We start from the raw sequence: 21529 nt of genomic DNA on the forward strand, positions 1-21529 counted from the left end.
GAGATTATCCATGAGGAGGTTATGTTATTGTCTGGGGAAGATACCGGAGCTTTTTGGGTCTCTCAAGACCGCAATGATGGAGTTCTTTGATGACAGATACGCAGCCATTGCTGAGACTGCTGCTGCTGCAGCCCCCACATCCGTTGCAGGTGCATGGGTCGGTACAGGTCGGGTTTTTTAGTATTGGGACTTTGATAATATGAAGCCCCCAACTTTTGATGGAGTTCAAGACTCGATCAAAGCTATGAGGTGGCTGTTTGATGTTGAGGGGTGCTTTTTCACCTGCTCTTGCCCAGCTGACCAGAAGGTCAGGTGCGCTCTGAACCTTCTGAGGTCCGGAGGGAAGGATTGGTGGAGACTTGCTACTAGTTCGTTTTATTCTAAGCAGAGAGCTACTATGTCATGGGAGCAGTTTTCGGAGATGTTCCACTCCGGATATGTACCACTAGTGGAGCGTGAGAGGTTGGCCCAGGAGTACCTGGATTTGAGGCAGAGAGTCAGTGACGGAGATCACCAAGATGTTCACGGAGAGGGCCATGTTTTGTCCTGAGTTTGCCGCCTCTAAGCAGGCTCAGATGACCCGTTACTTGAGCATGCTCAAGACGGAGATCAGACGGTTTGTATCCACCCAACACTATGGTTCTTTGATGGAGTTGTAGGAAGCCGTCAGGCGGCGTGAGATTAGATTGAGTTGCAGACGAGGGAGCAAAGACCAGCCCCGACGTAGTAACATCCTACACCGAAGCGGTTTAGGACCGTTGATTCTAGGTCGGATGTCAAAAGGACCGCACTTGTGGGAAGTACGGTAAGGTTCATGATGGAGCTTATCGATCTTCTTCAGGGTGCCACAAATGTGGCAAGCAGGGTCACATTGCGAGGGACTGTCGGCATCCGGCTCCAGCTCCCGGCATCAGGCTTTGTTATCATTGTGATCAGGTGGGCCATATGAAGGCCCAGTTTCCCTTGCTTGCTGCCAAGCTGGCACAGGCTCCAGTGCTGGCTACTTTGAGGATCACTGATGGGAGTCAGGGCAGGGTGGAGCCCCCAGGGGCTCGAGGTCTCGCTTTCCAGCTCACTGCCGAGGAGGCCAGAGCACCTCCAGATGTTGTGACTGGTATGTTTCTATCCATTATTTTGTTGATTATGTTTTGTTTTATGCATATATATGTGCCTCTGTTAGGTACATTCCTAGTGAACTCTTTGCCTACTCTTGTGTTGTTTGACTCGGGTGCGATTCGTTCCTTTGTATCTCAATCGCTTAGTAGGGAGTTTCATATGCCTGTTGGAGAGTTAGAGTGTCCGTTGTGGGTTTCTATCGCCAATGAACATGGGATTTCTTCGTCATCGGTATATCAGGGTTGTGTATTGGAGATCTTCGGTGTGCCTTATCCGATCGATATGATCCCTATTCCCATGGGGGATGTTTTCCTGATTGTGAGTATGGATTGGCTGAGCCGGTTGGTGCCATGATTGATTGTGAGGTCCAACGTGTGGTAATTCGAACCCCAAGTGAGGGAGAACTGGTTATCTATGGAGAGGACACTCGTATGGGGTCAAGGTTTTGTTCAGCGGTCGGGGCTCGTCGGTATATTCAACATGGGTGTGTGGGCTACTTGGCTTATGTGGTGGATACGCGTATTGGGGATCAGATTTCAGTCTCAGAGGTCCCGGTTTTCAGGAAGATAACAAATTTGTTTCCGGAGGAGTTGCCCGGTGTGCCTCCCGAGAGGCGGGCCGAGTTCAGGATTGACCTTGTGACAGGTGCGGTCCCAATTGCCAAGGCGTCGTACCGTTTGGCACCGCCTAAGATGCAGGAGTTATCATCTCAGCTTGTAACGCCCGTAAAAAATCAGGCCAAATTAAAACTTTTTAAATCATTCAAAAACCAATAATTATTACAAATTTGTTTTCAAAATGGTTTAGTGTCAGAGTATCCCAGAATCAAATCATAAAACATAATGAGGTGCACGATCACGCCTTCGCCTTCCCGCGATCATCAAAAGTGTTGGGAATATTATGTTGCGTCATTGTATGTTTTTGTTAGTCCATTTATGTAAACGGATTTGGGCTTGTCCACCCGTCATTGATTAGGGTTAGAGTATTTAAGGTGCATGCATGCATTGTGTTTCTTAACTTTGGCAATTATTCTAGTAACCCTAATCACGCCTCTACAGTAGCAATTCTTAATCGAGTTCTTCTGAGGTTGTGGAATATAATCATTCAGCATACGTTGAATCATTGTCTTTGTTCTTACTTGCAATCTGTTTTGAATCTAATCGATCTTTCAAAGATTAATATCCTAACAATTGGTATCAGAGCAGGAGACCATATAATCTATACACATCTCTTCTGTTTATAGAGTTATTAGGGTTTCCGTTGATATTGGATCTGGTTCAGCCGTCATTACTGTGTTCTAGACGTTGTTCTGTGATTCTAGTATTACCCTAAACTTGTTCAGTTTACACGTCTGATTCTTAACAGGTTTCAAAAGTTATATCATCATGCAACATGGCGATTCTCACTTCAACTCCATAAATCTTTCAAGCAGTATTGGATCGACCACTAGGATCCCAATTCTCTTCCCCAACGAATATGAAGTTTGGGCGCTTCACTTCGAAGATTACGTTCTTAGCCTAGAAGACAACGGATATCTGATGTGGGAGGCCATCACTATTGGACTGTTTGTTCACACTGGAAGCAAAAGAGTTATCAAAACTCAAAATGACAACATCAAACTCCTTCTTGATATTAAGGACATTCCTCAAGATGAGAAGGAAAAACTGATTAGCAATGTTAAGGCAATGAGAATCATTCGATTTGCCTTGCAGACTGACACTTTTCGTCTAGTTAGTTCATGTGACACAGCCAAAGCCATCTAGGATCGGCTTAAGGAACTCTACTCAACAGATGCAGATCTTGAGCACTCAACACAAACACTCTTGCTTTCAGAGTTTGGTGCATTTACATAGAAGCCTGAAGAGAGTTTGAATCAAACTTTCAATCGTTACAATCATCTTCTAAGCATGATGATGAAACATGGCATTGGACGTGAAGTTATTGAACAAAAGGTCACGTTCATGAATGGGCTCAGATCAGAGTGGAAGGTGGTGGTATCTGCATTTAAGGCACATGAGCAGTTCAAGAATTATTCTTTGGCAAAGCTCGTTGGAATACTGAAGTCACATGAGAATGAGGTTACAAACGAAGCGAAGGTTGTGTCTGGTATGGGATCTCTAGCACTCGTTGTGAAGGGCAAGAAAGTAGCAGAAGATGGTTCAAAATCTGATCTTTGTGAGTGTGAGCTTACGAATGAAGAGTTTGCATTAATGGTGTCAAACCCAAGGTGATTCGCAAAGTAGAAGTTGCCTTCCAACAAAAATCGAAACTAGCTGGGAAGCTGCAGCTCTTAGAAGGTGAAAGAGGAAAGTGTGAATGGCTCGCAAAAGGAAGAGGAAAAGAAGAAAAAGAAGCAGACAGGTGATTCTGGCTATGATTATAACTACTGTCATGGCAAAAATCACTTGGCCAAAGAGTGTATGTTGCGAAGATTGAATGAAAATAAGGAAGGGGAAGATGATGAAACCTACCATCTCCGAAAGCTTGAAGAGATGAAGAAGAAAAAGAACTTTGATAATGTCACAACTGGCATTTTTGCGAGGAAATTATGTGATCATGTAAACGTCATCTATGATAATACTTGTAACTCTAACTTGATATCATACACTATGTTCATTCTATGACCACAAACTTAGTCAAGATTTACAATTGAAATTCAAAACTCTATGCAAAACATTTCAAAAAGTCAATTGGGAGTTGAAAACCCTAGAGATCCAGGCTCAAGTTCATTATGGACTAGGATTTCCTTATTGGGCCTAATGGACCAATAAGCATTCAATTCAACTATATTGGGCTTAGAAACCCTATGTGGATTCTAAATGGACCCAATTCATAAATCTATAACATTTTGGACCATATGGGCCTAGAATGATTCGTTCTAACCCTAATGGGCCTTAATGGGCCATAAACTTAATCTCTTTTATTAAAATGGGCCGTGAACCATCCTAAGGGCCCAATGGGCCGAAAAATATTATTGGGCCTATGAAATTCGAACAAAGCCAAGAATTAGAGCCCAAAGCCATTTTACCTTCATTCATTGAGCCCCTTTCTCGGCCCAATGAGTATAGAAAACAAAAAAAAAGATTAAAGAAGGATTATTTAACAATGACACCTAAGTATTATTTAGAGGTAATCTATGCATTACCTCCAATGTAATAACCAAAGATCTTATCTCTCCCCTCTCTTCTTATCCTCTCGGCCGAACCCTCTATGATACCACCTCCATAATTTTCTTCAAAACACTCTCAAACACACTCTAGAACTCTTCCTTCTTCCATCAAAAATTCGAGATTTTTGAGTGCTTACAAGAGGTTCTTCATCAAGGTTCATCACATTTGGTAAGTTTTGGTTAGACCTCATAGTTTTAACTTCAAGTTACACCTTAGATCTCTTCTTAACCCACATTACTTCATGATCCATACTCTAGCACTTCATAGAACTCGAGATCAACCCAAGGGAAGATTACTAGGACCGAAACCTCACTCTTCTCTTCACCAAACCGAGAACAAACAAGCAAGGTGAGTTCATACCCCTTGTTTTCGGTTTTTACATGTTTTTGGGAGAGAATACAAGTGTTCATGTGTAGATCTATGTGTTATTGCATGTGTGTGATTTTCTTGGTTTATGTTGTGATTTTGTGATAAATCTTGATGAATCTCAAATACTCCAACAAAAATGGGTGAGATTCATAAACTAAAACACTCTAAACATCATACTACAAGGATAAAAGTGTTATACATGCTTTAGATGTGAAAAGCAAAACAAAAATCTTGTATAAGGACCATTTTTTGACAAGTAAACAAAAGATTGGGATAATTTTTACCACTCACGGTTTTTGTAAGGATCAAAAGGGTCACATTTGTATAAAAATGAGTTTTTATAACAACAATACTTTTCAAAGGACCAAAAGTGTAACATTTTGCATTATGGGCCTCAATTTGGGCCTTACGGCTTTTTGGGCCCAAATTGCAAAAATATCAATTTTTGGGGATTAAAATGTTATTTAATCAAAACTTGAGCCAAAAATGAGAATAAACGAAAATAAGGGCTGAAAATGACACTCATTTCAATATTGGGCCAAAAATGTTAATTTTATAAAATTTGGGCCGAAAATGTCATTTTATTCAAATAAGGGCTGAAATTGTAATTTTCTGCAAAAATGGGCTGAAAATGTCATTATATGTATTTTTGGGCCAAACCCGTCAATTACTAAACATTTGGGGCGAAAATAAAAATTTTTATAAATTTATGGACTAAAATGTTATTTTTAATTTAAAATAGACCAAAATGACATTTTATGTAAAAATAAACCTTTAAATGTTCAAATTAGTTCTTAAGGGACCTAAAGTGTAATTTTTAATAAATACGGGTTCAAATTATAGAATTTTGACGTATCAAACTAAAAATATCATTATAACAAAACACTGGACTTTTTATAACGCTATGGATAAATGTTTCGACTAAATGAACTATACTATAGCAAATAAACGAAATACAACAACGGTGCGATTATTGGGCCTAGTATTTGCTATACATGCTTATTGGGCCTTCGTGATCCATTTACATGTTTATTGGGCCCAATATATTCATCACATGTCTATTGGGCCTCAGTGACCCAATTACATGCTTAATGGGCCTAAATTAGCCTTTACATGTTATTGGGCCTTAGTGGCCCATTTACATGTTAATTTAGCCTGGAATAATTCATCATGTGCTTAATGGGCTTTAATGTGTCCATGGCATACTTAACAAGCCTGGAAATAACTTATATGTCTAATGGGCCATAGTTGTCTTTTCTTCATGTTTGTTGGGCCTTATCCTTTCATATTCATGTATCATCTGGTGTTCGAAATTCTAAATACATATAACGTATACATATTCTTGTGGCAATAATTGGAATCTAGTGAGACTTGTCGGTTGACTCCATTGAGTGTATAGTCGTAGCCTGTAGTTATAATCAGAGTCTCCTGGAGGGAGAGCGAGAGTTTGTGTATAGATCTATACGGGGGTGACTCCCCCACACCTGAGTTGTTCGCTACAGTTAGACTAGGCCAGTCTAGGGTGACAAAACCTTGATCGAAAATCCGGCGTTTGGAAAAATGCCAAGACAGGCAAATCAGTCACTATCATGCATGGTTATAACGACTCATATAGAGATCCATTCTCATCACGACATTACGGAAATTAAAAACTCGTAAGTCATATGGATACAAAACAAATCATACGATAGTGCAAAGACCGCAACATTTTTATAAATCAGAAAATATCGGATTTTCTGGGGAAATACTATTATTCAAATACCATCTACTTACAACAGAAAGAATACAAAGAAATTTGAACTGCATACTTACATGTTACTACTATGAAATTCACACATGCATTTATACTCGATTTTCACATCATTTTTCGGACTTTTTACAGAAAATATCGGATTTTCTGGGTTTTACAAACAATACAAAGACTTTCATTCAAACACGCTTATGAACTCACCAACATTATATATGTTGACCATTTTCAAAATAACTTGTATTCTCAGGTAACCGTTAAGCAGAAGAACCTTCAAGTGTGTGTGGATTTATTTTGTGTAATGTCACTCATCGTACTATTAATATTTTGGAATTATGTAACCTAAGACAATGTACTTGATGTGAACAATACCAGTTGTAATATGTAATGTTTGGTGATGAATGTGTTATGTTTCATGTATATTCATTGTGATGATATTTCAATTGATAGTCACACGAGCCCTCGGACGTTTCCGCCGTCTGGTTCGGGGGTGTGACAGAAAATTCTATGCCTGCTTTGATTATGCAGGAAAAAGAAACCGATGATGAATTTGGCAGAGTAGAAGTCTGGCCCACAGACTCAGAAGATGAGGAGGTTCGCAGGCCAACTCATGGGAAAAGCTTTGTTGCGAAAGAGGAGGATTCGCACTCTGGAGGAAGATGTTTTGTTGTGACGAGTGATGTGTCACAGATGCGAGGATATGCCACTGATAGTGGACATGGGAGTGATAGCTGCTTTGCTACGAAACCAGTTTTTGAACAAATCAGCGAATGTGATCAAATGATCAACAAGGTACACGCTATTCTTGAATCACTCAATATTCTTGTGTCACGATACGAAACTGAACTAGATGAATTAAAATTCACATTTTCAAGTATCATTAACAGTTTAAAACAAACTCGTTTGACAAATTCTAACCTAACCGATCAAATCAGCAAGGTTTCGTCAAAGAGTGAGGAGATACGCATTTGGATAGAGAAGATTGAGTCGGATTTATCTAAGTCTAGTGATGAGTTAATTTATTTGCAACGAGACAATTTAATGCTTTTGAAACATCGTAATATTTTTTGTTTGATTCCAAAAAGGCTTTATCATAATAGTACTCAATTGCATCTTGATTGTGAGATTGGTCAAAAACTCCATAAGATGATTTTGCCATTCCTTGAATTAAAGGAAGACGAAATTGATGTTGACTGTTATAAGTGCGAATCAATCATTTCATCAGATGAAACTTAAGAAGCGTATAGGATTAGACTGGACAAAATTAAGTCTTTTATTAAGTCCAAAGACCACAAAAACATGCTAAAACAGCTTTTTGACGAAAATGACAAAAAGTGAATCAAATCTAATACTATGCAGAAGTTTGACTCATTAAGTACAAAGTTGAGTTCAAATAACAAACTTAATGTTGATAACACATCTTAATTTAACGATGACAGTGATATGAGCGAAATATATGTGGAGGATGAGGTTGATTGCTCAGAGTTTGTTAAAAACGAACCTTGTGTTGCGAAAGTCCCAATTTCTGAAAATTCCGTTGGATTTGCACGTCTTTCTGAAAATAATCCAAGTGTTCTAAAAGAAATTGCGACTGTTTTTCCAAAAGTCCAAACTATCCCTAATCAGGTTTTCAAAATAAATGGGGTAAATAAGGACCAAACAGTCGAATTAACGTCCATAGTTGACAAAGACAACGAAGATGGATGTGGTGAGCATTTTTGGTCAACTCTGATCGACAATGTTGACGAAACAGTTGGTCTCTCATAAAGGACCTCATGGAGAGTAAAAGGAAGATACATGGAAGAACCTTTAAATAAGGTCAATTCCAGCTACGAGAAAGGAAGTCCCAGTGGAACTAAGAATGTTCATAGCGACACATCTTCTGTGCAAAACGAAACTCCATCAAGAAAGCCAAGAGCGAAAGCTAACGTTCACAAATCTTCAGAACAGTTCACAGTGCAGAAACGTCAAAGGAACGCCAGATACAACAAAAATCTTAGGGAAAGAAAAAAGTTCTGGCAATCCAAAATTCCCAACTTTGTTCACATTGAGAAACCTCTCAATCAAAATGCGAAAGTAGTACCAAAAGCGAATCCAAAGAGATTTACGCAAAATCAGTTTCGCAGTCCACAGAATTCTAAAAAAAAGGGTTTTTCAAAAACCTATTCTTTCAAAGCCAAAAAGCCTTGTGGAGAATCCAAAACCTCACAACTCACAAACCAAAAACGCTTCGCATCCACACAAGACATCGAAAGATGTTAAAGGAAAAGGAAAGCAGGTTTCGGATCATCATGCTCTAGTCAAGAAGCCCGAAACTAACACAAAGAAAAGTGAAAAAGAGTTTGTGAAAACACAAAACAAAAATCAAAATTCATCATCTTCAAAAGATACTAACCTAAAAGATAAAAGGATCAAGGTTTTTAAAATCACAAAGTAAGATAACACCACCTTAATAAAACGAACCTATATGGTTGATCTTTCAATTACTTTCCCTCTCTCTGTAAAAGGCTCACGTGGACCCAAACAACTTTGGGTTCCTAAATCTGCTTAATTTTTGCAGGTAATTCCTGATGAACAGTTTGACATTGAATCGTATATCGACAGTGGTTGTTCGCGTCACATGACAGGTAGGAAGGAGGAATTGCGAGAGTATAGGGAACTGAAGAACGGTGGAAGAGTGAAGTTTGGAAATAAATATCTTGGTGAAATAAAAGGTTATGGGATGATAACAAATGGCGAATCCTCAATTAGTAAAGTTTCTTATGTCGAGGGTCTGCAACACAACCTTATAAGTGTTTCACAGTTGGTCGTTGGTACAGGATTAAAAGTATCATTTGACGAAGAAGGTTCTGAGATCATAGAAAAGAAAACCAAAATAGTCCTTCTAAAGTCTGAACGCAAAGGCGAGATGTATTCGTTGAACTTAAATCTGATACGAGGGAAACCAGCCATTTGCCTTCTAATGAAAGCTCTTACAGACGATAGTTGGCTATGGCACAGAAGACTTTCGCATCTTAACTTCAAAGATATCAACAAGCTTGTCCTTGGTGATCATGTGCAAGGGCTTCCTCTCCTAAAGTACGGCAAGGATTATCTTTGTGCTGCATGCGAAATGGGAAAGCAAAGCAGGAAAAGCCATCCAACGATAGTAAATACGAAAGTCATTGAGCCACTCGAACTTTTGCACATTGATCTTTGTGGTCCGTCTGCGATAGAAAGTATTGGTGGTAATAAGTATATTCTCGTTATTGTAGATGATTTTTCTCATTTCACTTGGGTTTATTTTCTTAAACAGAAATCTGAAGCCACTCCCAAACTCAAAGACTTCGTAAAACAGATTGAATTACAACTGCGAAAGTAGGTTCACAATATTCGCAGCGACAATGGATTGGAATTCAAAAACCAGGAGTTTGAAGAATTTCTGACTGCGAAAGGAGTTTCGCATAACTTTTTGGCTCCATACTCTCCACAACCAAACGGTGTCGTTGAAAGGCGAAACTGATCATTGTGTAAGGCTGCACGAACCATGCTCTCTTTTGCGAATTTGCCACTGTATTTCTGGGCTGATGCGATTAGGACAGCTTGTTTCACCCAAAACCATTCAATTCTCAATAAACGATTTTCTGTCACTCCCTATGAAATCATAAATAAACGAAAACCTAACGTAGTTTTTCCATGTTTTTGGTTCCAGGTGCTTCATCTTTAATTCTAAAGAACAGAGGAACAAATTCGATGTGAAAGCTGACGAAGGTATCTTCTTGGGATATTCGCTGACCTCTAAAGCATATAGGGTTCTTAACAAACGATCAAAATGAATAGAAGAAACCTATTATGTGTCGTTCGACGACAACTACTTAAAGAGGACTCAAGCGAATGACAGTCAATCAAAAGAGATATTTCCTAAACCAAGCCCATCTACGATTCCACTAGCCAATCTCTACGAGGAATTCATGCTTCTATTCGATGAGCCAGAGAAGGCTATCTCTTCCGAATCCAAAGCGGCTGATAACAAGGTCGATGAATTGAAGAAGATAATTGACGACGCAGCGAATGCTATGAACAAAGAGCAACAAAGTGCGAATGGCCCAAATGGCACGAACTCTACATTCTAGGGGGAGAATTCTGAATCAACCTCCAATGCAACCTTTCAGGGGGAGCACTCAAATCCACAACATACCCAAGAAAGTCCAATCTAGGGGGAGAATCTGACAACTGAAGAAGAAACATTCACATCATTCGAGGGGGAGAAAGATAATACGAATGATGATTTGGATGTACAGCTTGATGATTCAGATATACAGCCAGAATTTGAGGACGTAAATGCTGAATTGGATCAATTGTGTGATCCTAATTATCCTCATCTGACTAAATGGACAAGAGATCATCCAAAAATGCAGGTTATAGGCGAATCGTCTTCAAGAGTTCTTACAAGAGCACAACAAAAGGCGAAACGAACGGCTTTACTCTCCAAAGTAGAATATTGCATGTTTAATTCGTTCATCTCCAAAGTCGAATCCAAAAATGTTCAGATTGCTCTGGATCATTCGGATTGGGTCCAAGAAATGCAGGAAGAGCTCAATTAATTTGAACGAAACAAAGTCTGGAGACTGATTCCTACTCCAAAGGATGCATCTGTTGTTCGGTTAAAGTGGGTGTTTCGCAATAAGCTTGATAAAGAAGAAAACGTAATACGAAACAAAGCGCGACTGGTTGTAAAGGGGTATTTTCAAGAAGAATGCATTGATTACGAAGAGACTTTCGCACCTGTTGCTAGGCTAGAATCAGTTCGCATCTTTCTGGCTTACGCAGCACATAAGAATTTTGAGGTTTATCAAATGGACGTCAAATGTGCCTTTTTGAATGGGGAGCTAGAGGAGACTGTGTATGTGGAGCAACCACCAGGGTTTATAAATGAGAAGTATCCCAACCATTGCTATATTCTGGACAAAGCAGTCTATGGTCTGAAACAAGCTCCAAGAGCCTGGTACGAAACTTTAACTCGTTTCTTGAAAATGTATAAATTTAAACAAGGTTCGGTTGACCCAACCTTCTTTCGCAAGAAAGAGGGTGACCACTTAATGATTGTCCAAATATACGTTGATGACATTATCTTCGGATCAACTAATCCCAACTTAACAGCTGAATTCCGAAAGCTAATGGAAACGAAATTTGAGATGAGCTCAATGGGTCCAATTAACTTTTTCCTTGGATTAAATATAAGACAAAGCCAGGAAGGTATATTTATCAATCAGGAGGCATACACGAAGACCCTTCTCGCTAAGTTTGGAATGGTGGGAGACTCAAAAACGAAGGTTCCAATGGCATTCGGAACGAAACTAACACCATCTTTGGAAAAACTAGTTGCTGATATGACACTTTATCGTCATATGATAGGTTCATTGATGTATTTAATAGCCAGTCGACCAGACATTATATTTTCCGTTTATTATTGTGCCAGGTTCCAAGCGAATCCTCGTGAACCTCACATGGTGGTTGTCAAGAATATTTTCAGGTACCTTAAACGAACCTCATCGTTGGGCATATGGTATCCATCAAACTCAGGTTTCTTCGTACAAGAATTTTCAGATGCTGATCTTGGAGGATGTGGCCTGGATAGAAAAAGTACAACGGGAGGATGCCAATTCTTGGATGGCAAACTCGTAAGTTGGCAGTTGAAAAAGCAAACTTGCGTATCCCTCTCAACTGCTGAAGCAGAGTATATAGTTGCAGCCCTATGCTCTTCACAAGTCATTTGGATTCAAAGCCAACTTCGTGACTATGGTCTGAATATGAAACGAATCCCTTTATATTGTGACTCCGAAAATGCCATTCGCATCTATCACAATCCAGTGCGACACTCAAAAATGAAACACATCGCACTTAGTTATCACTTTATCAAGGATCATGTTGAAGATCGTAATGTTGAAATACACTTCGTTAGATCTGCTGATCAGTTAGCTGACATATTCATGAAAGCCTTACCTGAACCTACCTTCAATCAAATACACTAAGTCTTGGGAATGATAGAAGTTGAATCAGTTCCAAGACCACTTTCGCTTTCATAATGTTACTTTCATGTTTGGTTGTACTTTCGCTCTCTCGGCTTAAAGTAGGTCATGTGAATTGGTGCGAACGCTCGTAGTAATTCGTGTCCCCTGTTTATCCTACATCTTCACGCGAATGCTCTACATTTCTCATGGTCAACTGTTCGCTCGTGGTTTAGAAAGTTTTAGAGAGTTTTATATTTTCTGATGGGTTTTGAGCATTCTAACACTCCTATGGTGTACATGCAACCCTAGAAACCTTGGATCTATGTTTGACTAAGATACATGCAAATAATTATTTTTCCAAGGTTCTTATCCTAACTAGCATGGCATGGGGTACTTGAATCAAATAAAACTAGTAGAATTACTTACCTTGTAGTAGTAGTTGATTGCTTGGAGTTTGAGAGCCTAGCACCAATAATGTGGATGCCTCAAATGGAAGTCACAAATCACCACAAACTTGGAAACTTGAGAGAATAGTCACAAACTTCTTGAAATCGGCCCTCTTAGTTTACACACATCAACTAGTGTTATTTCAAGAACCAAAGCCTCCTTTATATAGTGTGGTGGATTAGGGTTACATCCATGTAAACCCTAATACCCATGTCTTTTCATTTCCATGAGATCCATGGGTTAAAGCTCCATGGAGTATCCATGGACTTTCCATGCAAGCCTAGCCCATTCCAAATAAGCATTAGCCCACACTATATAAATACAAGAGCCCATATTTAATTAGTCATACTTTTGATCTCTAAATTAATTATAGATCAACACTAATTAAATAATATGATTTTATATTAATATATTAGAACTTATAATATATTAATAAATCATAACTTATACTATTCTCAAAAGATTATCCGTAAATTGTTCGGGTGAAGTGCAACCCAAATGGACCATGTCGGGTCGGGTCAAGTACATACCAAATATAGTTATGGACTTAGACACTATCTCCAACAGTCTCCCACTTGGATAAGTCTAATAACTATAGTTGCAAGTATGACTTCAGGAACCGATCAGCAATCGTAGCTCTTAAAACTCTGTTGAACTATGAAGCGCCATTTTAGATAAGTGATCATATAATCCTCTGTTCTAGATATCAGTCGGACAAATACATGGAACATGGTCTTGCTTATTGTCCAGCATTTGTTTCCCGATTTCCGATTTGTTTGACATAGAACTTAACTGAACACATCAATTTAGTTCTGACCGGGCCCGGTACATAGGTCAAAACAAAATCATCGAGGGGCCCAGATATCGCTTCTAATTCTAGAAGGAACAGATAAACTTTGACTCATATGTTTGCTCTACTACTTGTTGAATTACACACAAAAGCACGGTTTATAACATCGAGTTACCAATGCGTTTTCGTGCAATCAATGCATAACCAACTCATAGGCAACAAATCATATCTCTAGGTTTGAAGACTTATATGATATTACCGTCTCACGATCAATCGAGATAAATTCCATGAAGTGATACAAGTGAGCGTGGGTTGAATCCAATACTCAGAACTTATGAGCACTCATGAGTGTTGTAGCCCCGCTTTGTCTAACATCTTAGACCTCTACAAGCCAACCCATGACAGTCTTGATTCATATCTACTTCCAACATATGACCGACTGTGGAGAGTTTGAATAATATGATATAAACCATAACATAATTATTCTGGAAGTCAAAACATGCAAAAAGAAATAATAGTAAACGATTGACAAGAGATAGCAACACTTTACTCATAAATAACAGCTTTTATTTATCATCAAATGTCAATTACATTTTACAAATTTCAAGATTATCTAACTACTAAAACTAATATCATCCTTCAGCCCTATGCTCCAAGCATGTTGGAGATGCTTAGCCCGAGTCAGTCCCTTCGTGAGGGATCTGCTGGGTTCTCATCCGATGATACCCTCTTTGCCACGAGGATTCCTTCTTCTATTCGATGTCTAATGAAGTGATATTTTATGTCAATGTGTCTGGATCTCCCCTGATCTCTTGGTTCCTTGGCTAAGGCAACCGCACTATTGCTGTCACAGAACATCTCCATTGGCTCCTTTATAGCTGGTACAACTCCAAGGTCTCCGATGAAGTTCTTTAGCCGTATAGCCTCCTTTGCTGCCTCGCTTGCTGCTATATACTTTGATTTACAAGTGGAATCAGCCACTGTCTCCTACATGGAACTTTTCCAAGTAATTGCCCCTCCGTTTAGAGTAAAGACCCAGCCCGACTGAGAGCGGAAATTATCCCTGTCAGTCTGAAAGCTAGCATCATTGTACCCTACAACTCTCAAGTCCTCACTGCCACCGAGGGTAAGGACCCAGTCCTTAGTCCTCCGTAGGTACTTGAGGATATTCTTTACCGCAGTCCAGTGTGCCTTGCCAGGGTTCCCCTGATACCTGCTAACCATGCTCAAAGCAAAGGCTACATCAGGTCGAGTACACGTCATAGCATACATGATCGATCCTACAGCTGAAGCATAAGGTATTCTACTCATTTCTGCTATCTCAGCCTCAGTACTAGGGCTTTGTGTATTACTCAATCTGGCGTTACTCTGGATGGGTAACTCTCCTTTCTTGGAGTTATGCATGTTGAACCTTTTCAACACTTTGTCCACATAGGTGCTTTGACTAAGTCCAATTAGTCTTTTACTCCTGTTTCTCAAAATCCTTATCCCTAGGATATAGGCCGCTTCTCCAAGGTCCTTCATAGCGAAACACTTCCCAAGCCAGGACTTTACTTCCTGCAGGGTTGGGATGTCATTTCCTATGAGTAGTATGTCATCCACATACAGTACCAAAAAGCTGACTATACTCCCACTAGCCTTGATATAGACACAAGATTCATCTTCACTCCTTGAAAAGCCAAATTCTTTGACTTTCTCATCAAAGCAAAGATTCCATCTGCGAGGTGCCTGTTTTAATCCATAAATGGATTTCTCGAGCTTACACACTCTACTGGGGTACTCTGTACTGACAAAACCCTCTGGCTGAACCATGTAAACATCTTCAGCCAACTTTCCATTAAGGAAAGCGGTTTTGACATCCATTTGCCATATTTCATAATCATGAAATGCAGCAATGGCTAACAGAACCCTAATAGACTTAATCTTGGCCACTTGTGAAAAGGTCTCATCATAATCAACTCCCGGAGTTTGAGAATAACCCTTTGCAACCAGTCGTGCCTTATAAGTGTGTACATTACCATCCATGTCGGTCTTCTTCTTGAAGATCCATTTGCACCCAAATATCTTACGATCAGGTACATTGTCAACCAAGTTCCAAACTTGATTGTCATACATGGACTGTATCTCGCTATCCATAGCCTCTTTCCATTTAGCAGCCTCAGGGCCTGCCATGGCTTCCGTGTAGCTGTTAGGCTCATCCAGATTTACCAGTGTGTTATCACTGATAAGTGTCTCACCTTCTGCAGTAATATGAAAACCATAATAATGCTCAGGTGCATTCCTAACTCTGGTGGAACGCCTCAGAGGTATAGATTCTTCAGTCGGCTCAACAGGAGTTTCCTCCTCAGGTTGAGGGCTAGGGTTTGAGGTTCCTTCACCACTTGACTCTTGAATTTCCTCAAGGTCAATTTGCCTCCCACTGTCTCCTTGGCTCATGAATTCTCTCTCTCGAAAGAATCCTCTTCTTGCTACAAAGACCACATTATCACTGGGTCTGTAGAAGATGTAACCAAAGGATTTCTGTGGGTAGCCGATGAAAATACACCTTTCGCTTCGGGGTTCGAGCTTATCGTGAGTCTCGCGTCTCACGAAAGCCTCGCAACCCCAAATTTTGATGTGGTCTAGATTGGGAACTTTTCCAGTCCACAACTCGTGAGGTGTTTTGGCAACCTTCTTTGTAGGGACTAGATTAAGGATATGGGCGGCAGTCTCTAAGGCATACCCCCAAAATGAGATTGGTAGCGAAGCTCGACTCATCATGGAACGAACCATGTCCAACAAGGTCCGATTGCGCCTCTCAGCTACACCATTCAACTGTGGTGTCCTAGGAGGTGTCAATTGTGAGACAATCCCACATTCCTTAAGATGGTCAAGGAACTCAGTACTAAGATACTCACCACCACGATCGGATCGAAGCATCTTAATGTTCCTGCCCAACTGATTCTCCACTTCTTGCTTAAACTCTTTGAATTTCTCAAAGGTTTCTGACTTATGCTTGATTAGGTAGACATATCCATATCTACTAAAATCATCAGTAAAAGTCACATAGAACCGATTAGCATCTCTTGTGGCGGGTCTGAAGGGTCCACACACATCCGTGTGTATGAGGTCCAACAAACCTTCACCCCTAGCACAAGTGCCAGTAAAAGGTGACTTTGTCATTTTACCAAGCAAACAAGATCCACAACTATCATCTGACTTTAGGTCAATGCGTTTCTTGCTTACATGTCCAAGACGACAATGCCATAAGGATGCCATAAGGATGCTTTATCTAAGGATGCTTTTCTTGCTTACATGTCCAAGACGACAATGCCATAAGGATGCTTTATCTAAGCTAGTGGAAGAGTTAATACACAATACATTATTTCCTAGATTATCTACAACAGATACAGTTTCATACCCGCCATCACAAGGTAATGCTTTAAAATAAAGAACATTATTAAAGAAAGCATCAATACTACCATTATTATTATCAAAATAAAAGGTAAAACCTTGTTTATACAATGCATGAAAGGAAATAACATTTCTTGCCATTTCTGGCGAATAATAACATTTATTCAAATCTAATGTAAACCCACTATTTAGCACTAAGGAATAAACTCCTATCTTGGTGACAGGTGAAGCTTTCCTGTTTCCCATGATCAAGTTTATCTTTCCCTGCTCCACATTCTCAATTCTTTTTAGTCCCTGCAAATCACAACATATGTGAATACCACAACCTGTATCAAGGACCCAAGACTTAGAATGAGGTGAGTTATTAGACAATATAGTGTATATACCTGCATGGTTGGGTTTTACTTTCCCATCCTTCAAATCTTGCTGGTACTTTGGGCAGTTTCGCTTCCAGTGCGACTTTTCATGGCAATAGAAGCATTCAGCCTCATTAGGGTTAGCAGAAGGAGTGACAAAACCTTTCTTGGTTTTGATTGAAGAGGAGCCTTCAAGGGTCTTACCCTTGGTACCCTTAGAAGGGTTCTTTCTCTTCTTCCCTTTGCCATGCCCGATTGCCAAGACATTGGCCGCAGTTGGAGTAGGAGTAGGAGTAGTAACAACCGACTTACCCTTTAGACCACTTTCGGCGGTCTTCAAGAGTCCTTGAAGTTTGCTGAGGGTGACTTCTTCCTTGTTCATGTGATATGTCATGCGGAATTGATCATAACACGATGGCAAGGAGTGAAAAATGATGTCTATTGCTAACTCCTCAGAGAAGTTCACATTCAGCTTCAGTAAACGGTCCACATACCTTTGCATTTTCTGCATGTGGCCCGTGATGGGTTCACCATCCTTCATTCGGGTTGTTATCATGGAGGAGATTATTTCATATCGCTCTTGACGAGCACTTTGATGGTAGCGGTCCATCTAGTCCTGGTGCATCTCAAAAGGATAATAGTCCTCATAGGACTTTTGGAGCTCGGCTGTCATGGTGGCCATCATGATGCATGCCACTTTTGTAGCATCTTTTTCATGTACCTCATATTCAGCAAGCTCTTCAGGAGTAGCAGTTGGCTCGCGTACCTTCAGCTCCTTGTTGAGAACATATTCTTTGTTCTCATACCGAGTGACCATCCTGATGTTTCTGATCCAATCTGTAAAGTTGGACCCATCAAAGATGACTCTCCCACAAAGATTCATGAGAGAGAAGGAGCTAGTAGGGTTTGAGCCAGAAGCATTGTTATTGGAAGACATCTGAAAAGAAGAGGGAATAGATTAGATTAGATATAGAGATAGTCCTTAACAAAACACCCAAATGTAATATTAAGGCTAGGACCCAACACAATATTTTATAACTTAGAAGAGGGATGTCGTAATCTAAGCTATAAGATATTTGAAGGTAGGTGAATGACGATTCACCAATTTCCACCATGAAAAACGAAATGTTTAATTAGGTTTTTGATTGGTTTAGAAACTCCTAGATTCTTTGAGATTCATTGAACTTTCTTCAATGGCATGTTTCAATCTCGAGTGTGCCCTTCAAGTTTTGTGACTGGGATGCCGAGGATCACAAAACAAGGTGTGAAGTAACCATGCAAATTACTTGGTACCCTTAATGTATTACCCCTCAATCGATGTGCCGGTTAACCACACACACTCCATCGATACTATGATAAACATTAAGCCACCCTTTACCTACCTTGTTAAGTTCAAGTTAGTGTGCCGGTTAACCACACACGCTCCACTAATGACTTAAACAAAGTGTAAAGTGTAATTTCATGGATTAGCACCTTATTCACATTTTCCTAAAATAACTAAGATTGGGAATTCAATAAAGTTTAGTTACTTTAGTATTATCATTATACTTTTAATGAGAATTTATAAGTCCTTGTCCTACCCGTTCGGCTAACGACCCTCCACCGATCAAGGAAGCGGTGGGTGAGAGTGGACATCCATTAAGTTGCCATTTTATAGGCAACAACCTTATACCCCCCTTATAGACCGGCTTCGTGAATGAGGCGTACTAGCGGTAAGACGACTTGATCTTATACATATATAAATATTATTAAACTTATAATATTATAAAGTATAAGGGTTGAATTTTAACTTTTAAAATTCTAGGGGTTGGAACTAAAGTTTTTAATATGAGTTTACATGTTCCAAAACTTGAGGGCAAGTTTTGTAAACTTTCAAAACTTTTCATTTCTCATAACTTATGAGTTAATGGTTATTAAAAATGAAGACTCTTCATTTTTTGTAACCTATGTGTTCTTTTAATGGTTATTTATAAATGTGACTTTTCGTTATCCATAACTTAAGAACTAGTTATGGACTCCATTAAAACACATAAAGATCAAGAATTAATCTAATCAATTATTAGCACATAATTTCTATGATCTTCTAAACTCATATGTTTATGAATGTTCATATCAAAAATTTCAAGAATCGTAAGTACATATACAAAACTTGAAATTTTGATACGAGCTTTTGAACAAAACTTCGATTTTCAAGTTTTTTTTTTTTTTTGCATCAAGTATCAAATAAACAAACCAGGCTCTGATACCACTGATGGGTTTTGAGCATTCTAACACTCCTATGGTGTACATGCAACCCTAGAAACCTTGGATCTATGTTTGACTAAGATACATGCAAATAATTATTTTTCCAAGGTTCTTATCCTAACTAGCATGGCATGGGATACTTGAATCAAATAAAACTAGTAGAATTACTTACCTTGTAGTAGTAGTTGATTGCTTGGAGTTTGAGAGCCTAGCACCAATAATGTGGATGCCTCAAATGGAATTCACAAATCACCACAAACTTGGAAACTTGAGAGAATAGTCACAAACTTCTTGAAATCGGCCCTCTTGGTTTACACACATCAACTAGTGTTATTTCAAGAACCAAAGCCTCCTTTATATAGTGTGGTGGATTAGGGTTACATCCATGTAAACCCTAATACCCATGTCTTTTCATTTCCATGAGATCCATGGGTTAAAGCTCCATGGAGTATCCATGGACTTTCCATGCAAGCCTAGCCCATTCCAAATAAGCATTAGCCCACACTATATAAATACAAGAGCCCATATTTAATTAGTCATACTTTTGATCTCTAAATTAATTCTAAATTAATTATAGATCAACACTAATTAAATAATATGATTTTATATTAATATATTAGAACTTATAATATATTAATAAATCATAACTTATACTATTCTCAAAAGATTATCCGTAAATTGTTCGGGTGAAGTGCAACCCAAATGGACTATGCCGGGTCGGGTCAAGTACATACCAAATATAGTTATGGACTTAGACACTATCTCCAACAAGAAATCCTTGTGACCTATACTATAACTTAGTTAAGATTATTTATTCTAAATAATCTTCTATCAAAAAGTTCTTTTTGACACTTATTGTCTCTAAATTAACTAGCCCGAATCTACGGGCGTTACAATTATCTCCCCCTTAGAATGATTACGTCCCGGAATCATCAACGAAACAGGGATTGTATAATGACTCCATATGTTATCTCTTCATCCTAGGTAATAACCATAACTTCTATGTTCCTTCGAATGAGTATCTAATTCTTGGACTTTTTTACTGCAGGCGGTGCTCAATCTTGCACCCGCTCTCCATCTCACGTTGGACTTTCAATCGTAATCTTCGAGTTACAAAATCAATACTTATTGGATACTACTTCTTCGTCTTACAATACTTAAGATAAGTTATTTCCTTCATTTATTTTAATAGGCCGATGGGTCATGTTCTAATGACCTCTCATCTTATGATGCAACGCTTAGACTCAAGTCTTTTAGAGTCAAATTCTAGAATGAAAGATACCTTCATTCATGATCTAATGTGATATAATCACATTCTAGTATGTAGTACTTCTAGCTACAAGCTCTTACAACGATCGCAATACTTCTATTGATCGCTTCGATTTTATTTCACTTCAATCTCCTGGCTTAAGTCAGATGCTACATCGATCTTGGTTTTCTGAACAACGTAACATACTCGTCTTGGTCGGACTCGATTTGATATGACCACTAGGGTCGTAAATAACAATCATCTTCTTAGTCATTACCGAAACGATGGTAACGACATACTTGAACAAAATGGAATCAATTACTAGCTTCTTGGCAACCTTGTGACTTTCCCTGATCCAAGTGCGAGTCTTGTGCTTCCGGTAGTATAGGCCTCTACTATCATTCACACCTACTCATACTCGTCCCAAGTATTGTCTCGTAGTTTTCCAAGTCACCACACAAGAATTTCACATAGTCATTTAACACATCGGATAACATAACTAAAGTTTATATTAATTCTTGAAATGATTACATGGATGTTCAATTTCACCCTACACTAGGCCTCTTATATTAGGCTACACCATATGATACTATCTATATGGCTGCTTCATATCTTGATCTTTGGACATACAGATCCTCACTCCTGATCCCTTGCATCC

The 21529-nt window shown here is 39.2% G+C and overlaps 1 protein-coding gene across 1 annotated transcript; it reads left to right on the forward strand.

Annotated features, from left to right (window-relative positions):
• Positions 1-11720: 11720 nt before the first annotated feature.
• On the forward strand, positions 11721-12413 carry LOC145105307 (secreted RxLR effector protein 161-like). The gene has a single exon (XM_079042434.1). It carries the CDS (start codon positions 11721-11723, stop codon positions 12411-12413), a length of 693 nt encoding a protein of 230 aa, XP_078898560.1.
• Positions 12414-21529: the final 9116 nt, after the last annotated feature.

The sequence above is a fragment of the Lactuca virosa genome, chromosome 4, assembly GCF_052849685.1.
Source record: "Lactuca virosa cultivar CGN04683 chromosome 4, Lactuca_virosa_CGN04683_v6, whole genome shotgun sequence".
In the NCBI taxonomy this organism is placed as follows: Eukaryota; Viridiplantae; Streptophyta; class Magnoliopsida; order Asterales; family Asteraceae; genus Lactuca; species Lactuca virosa.

Bases quoted from the DNA above. Each gene is read 5' to 3' on its own strand.
- LOC145105307 (XM_079042434.1), top strand. From the start codon at position 11,721: ATGGCATTCGGAACGAAACTAACACCATCTTTGGAAAAACTAGTTGCT.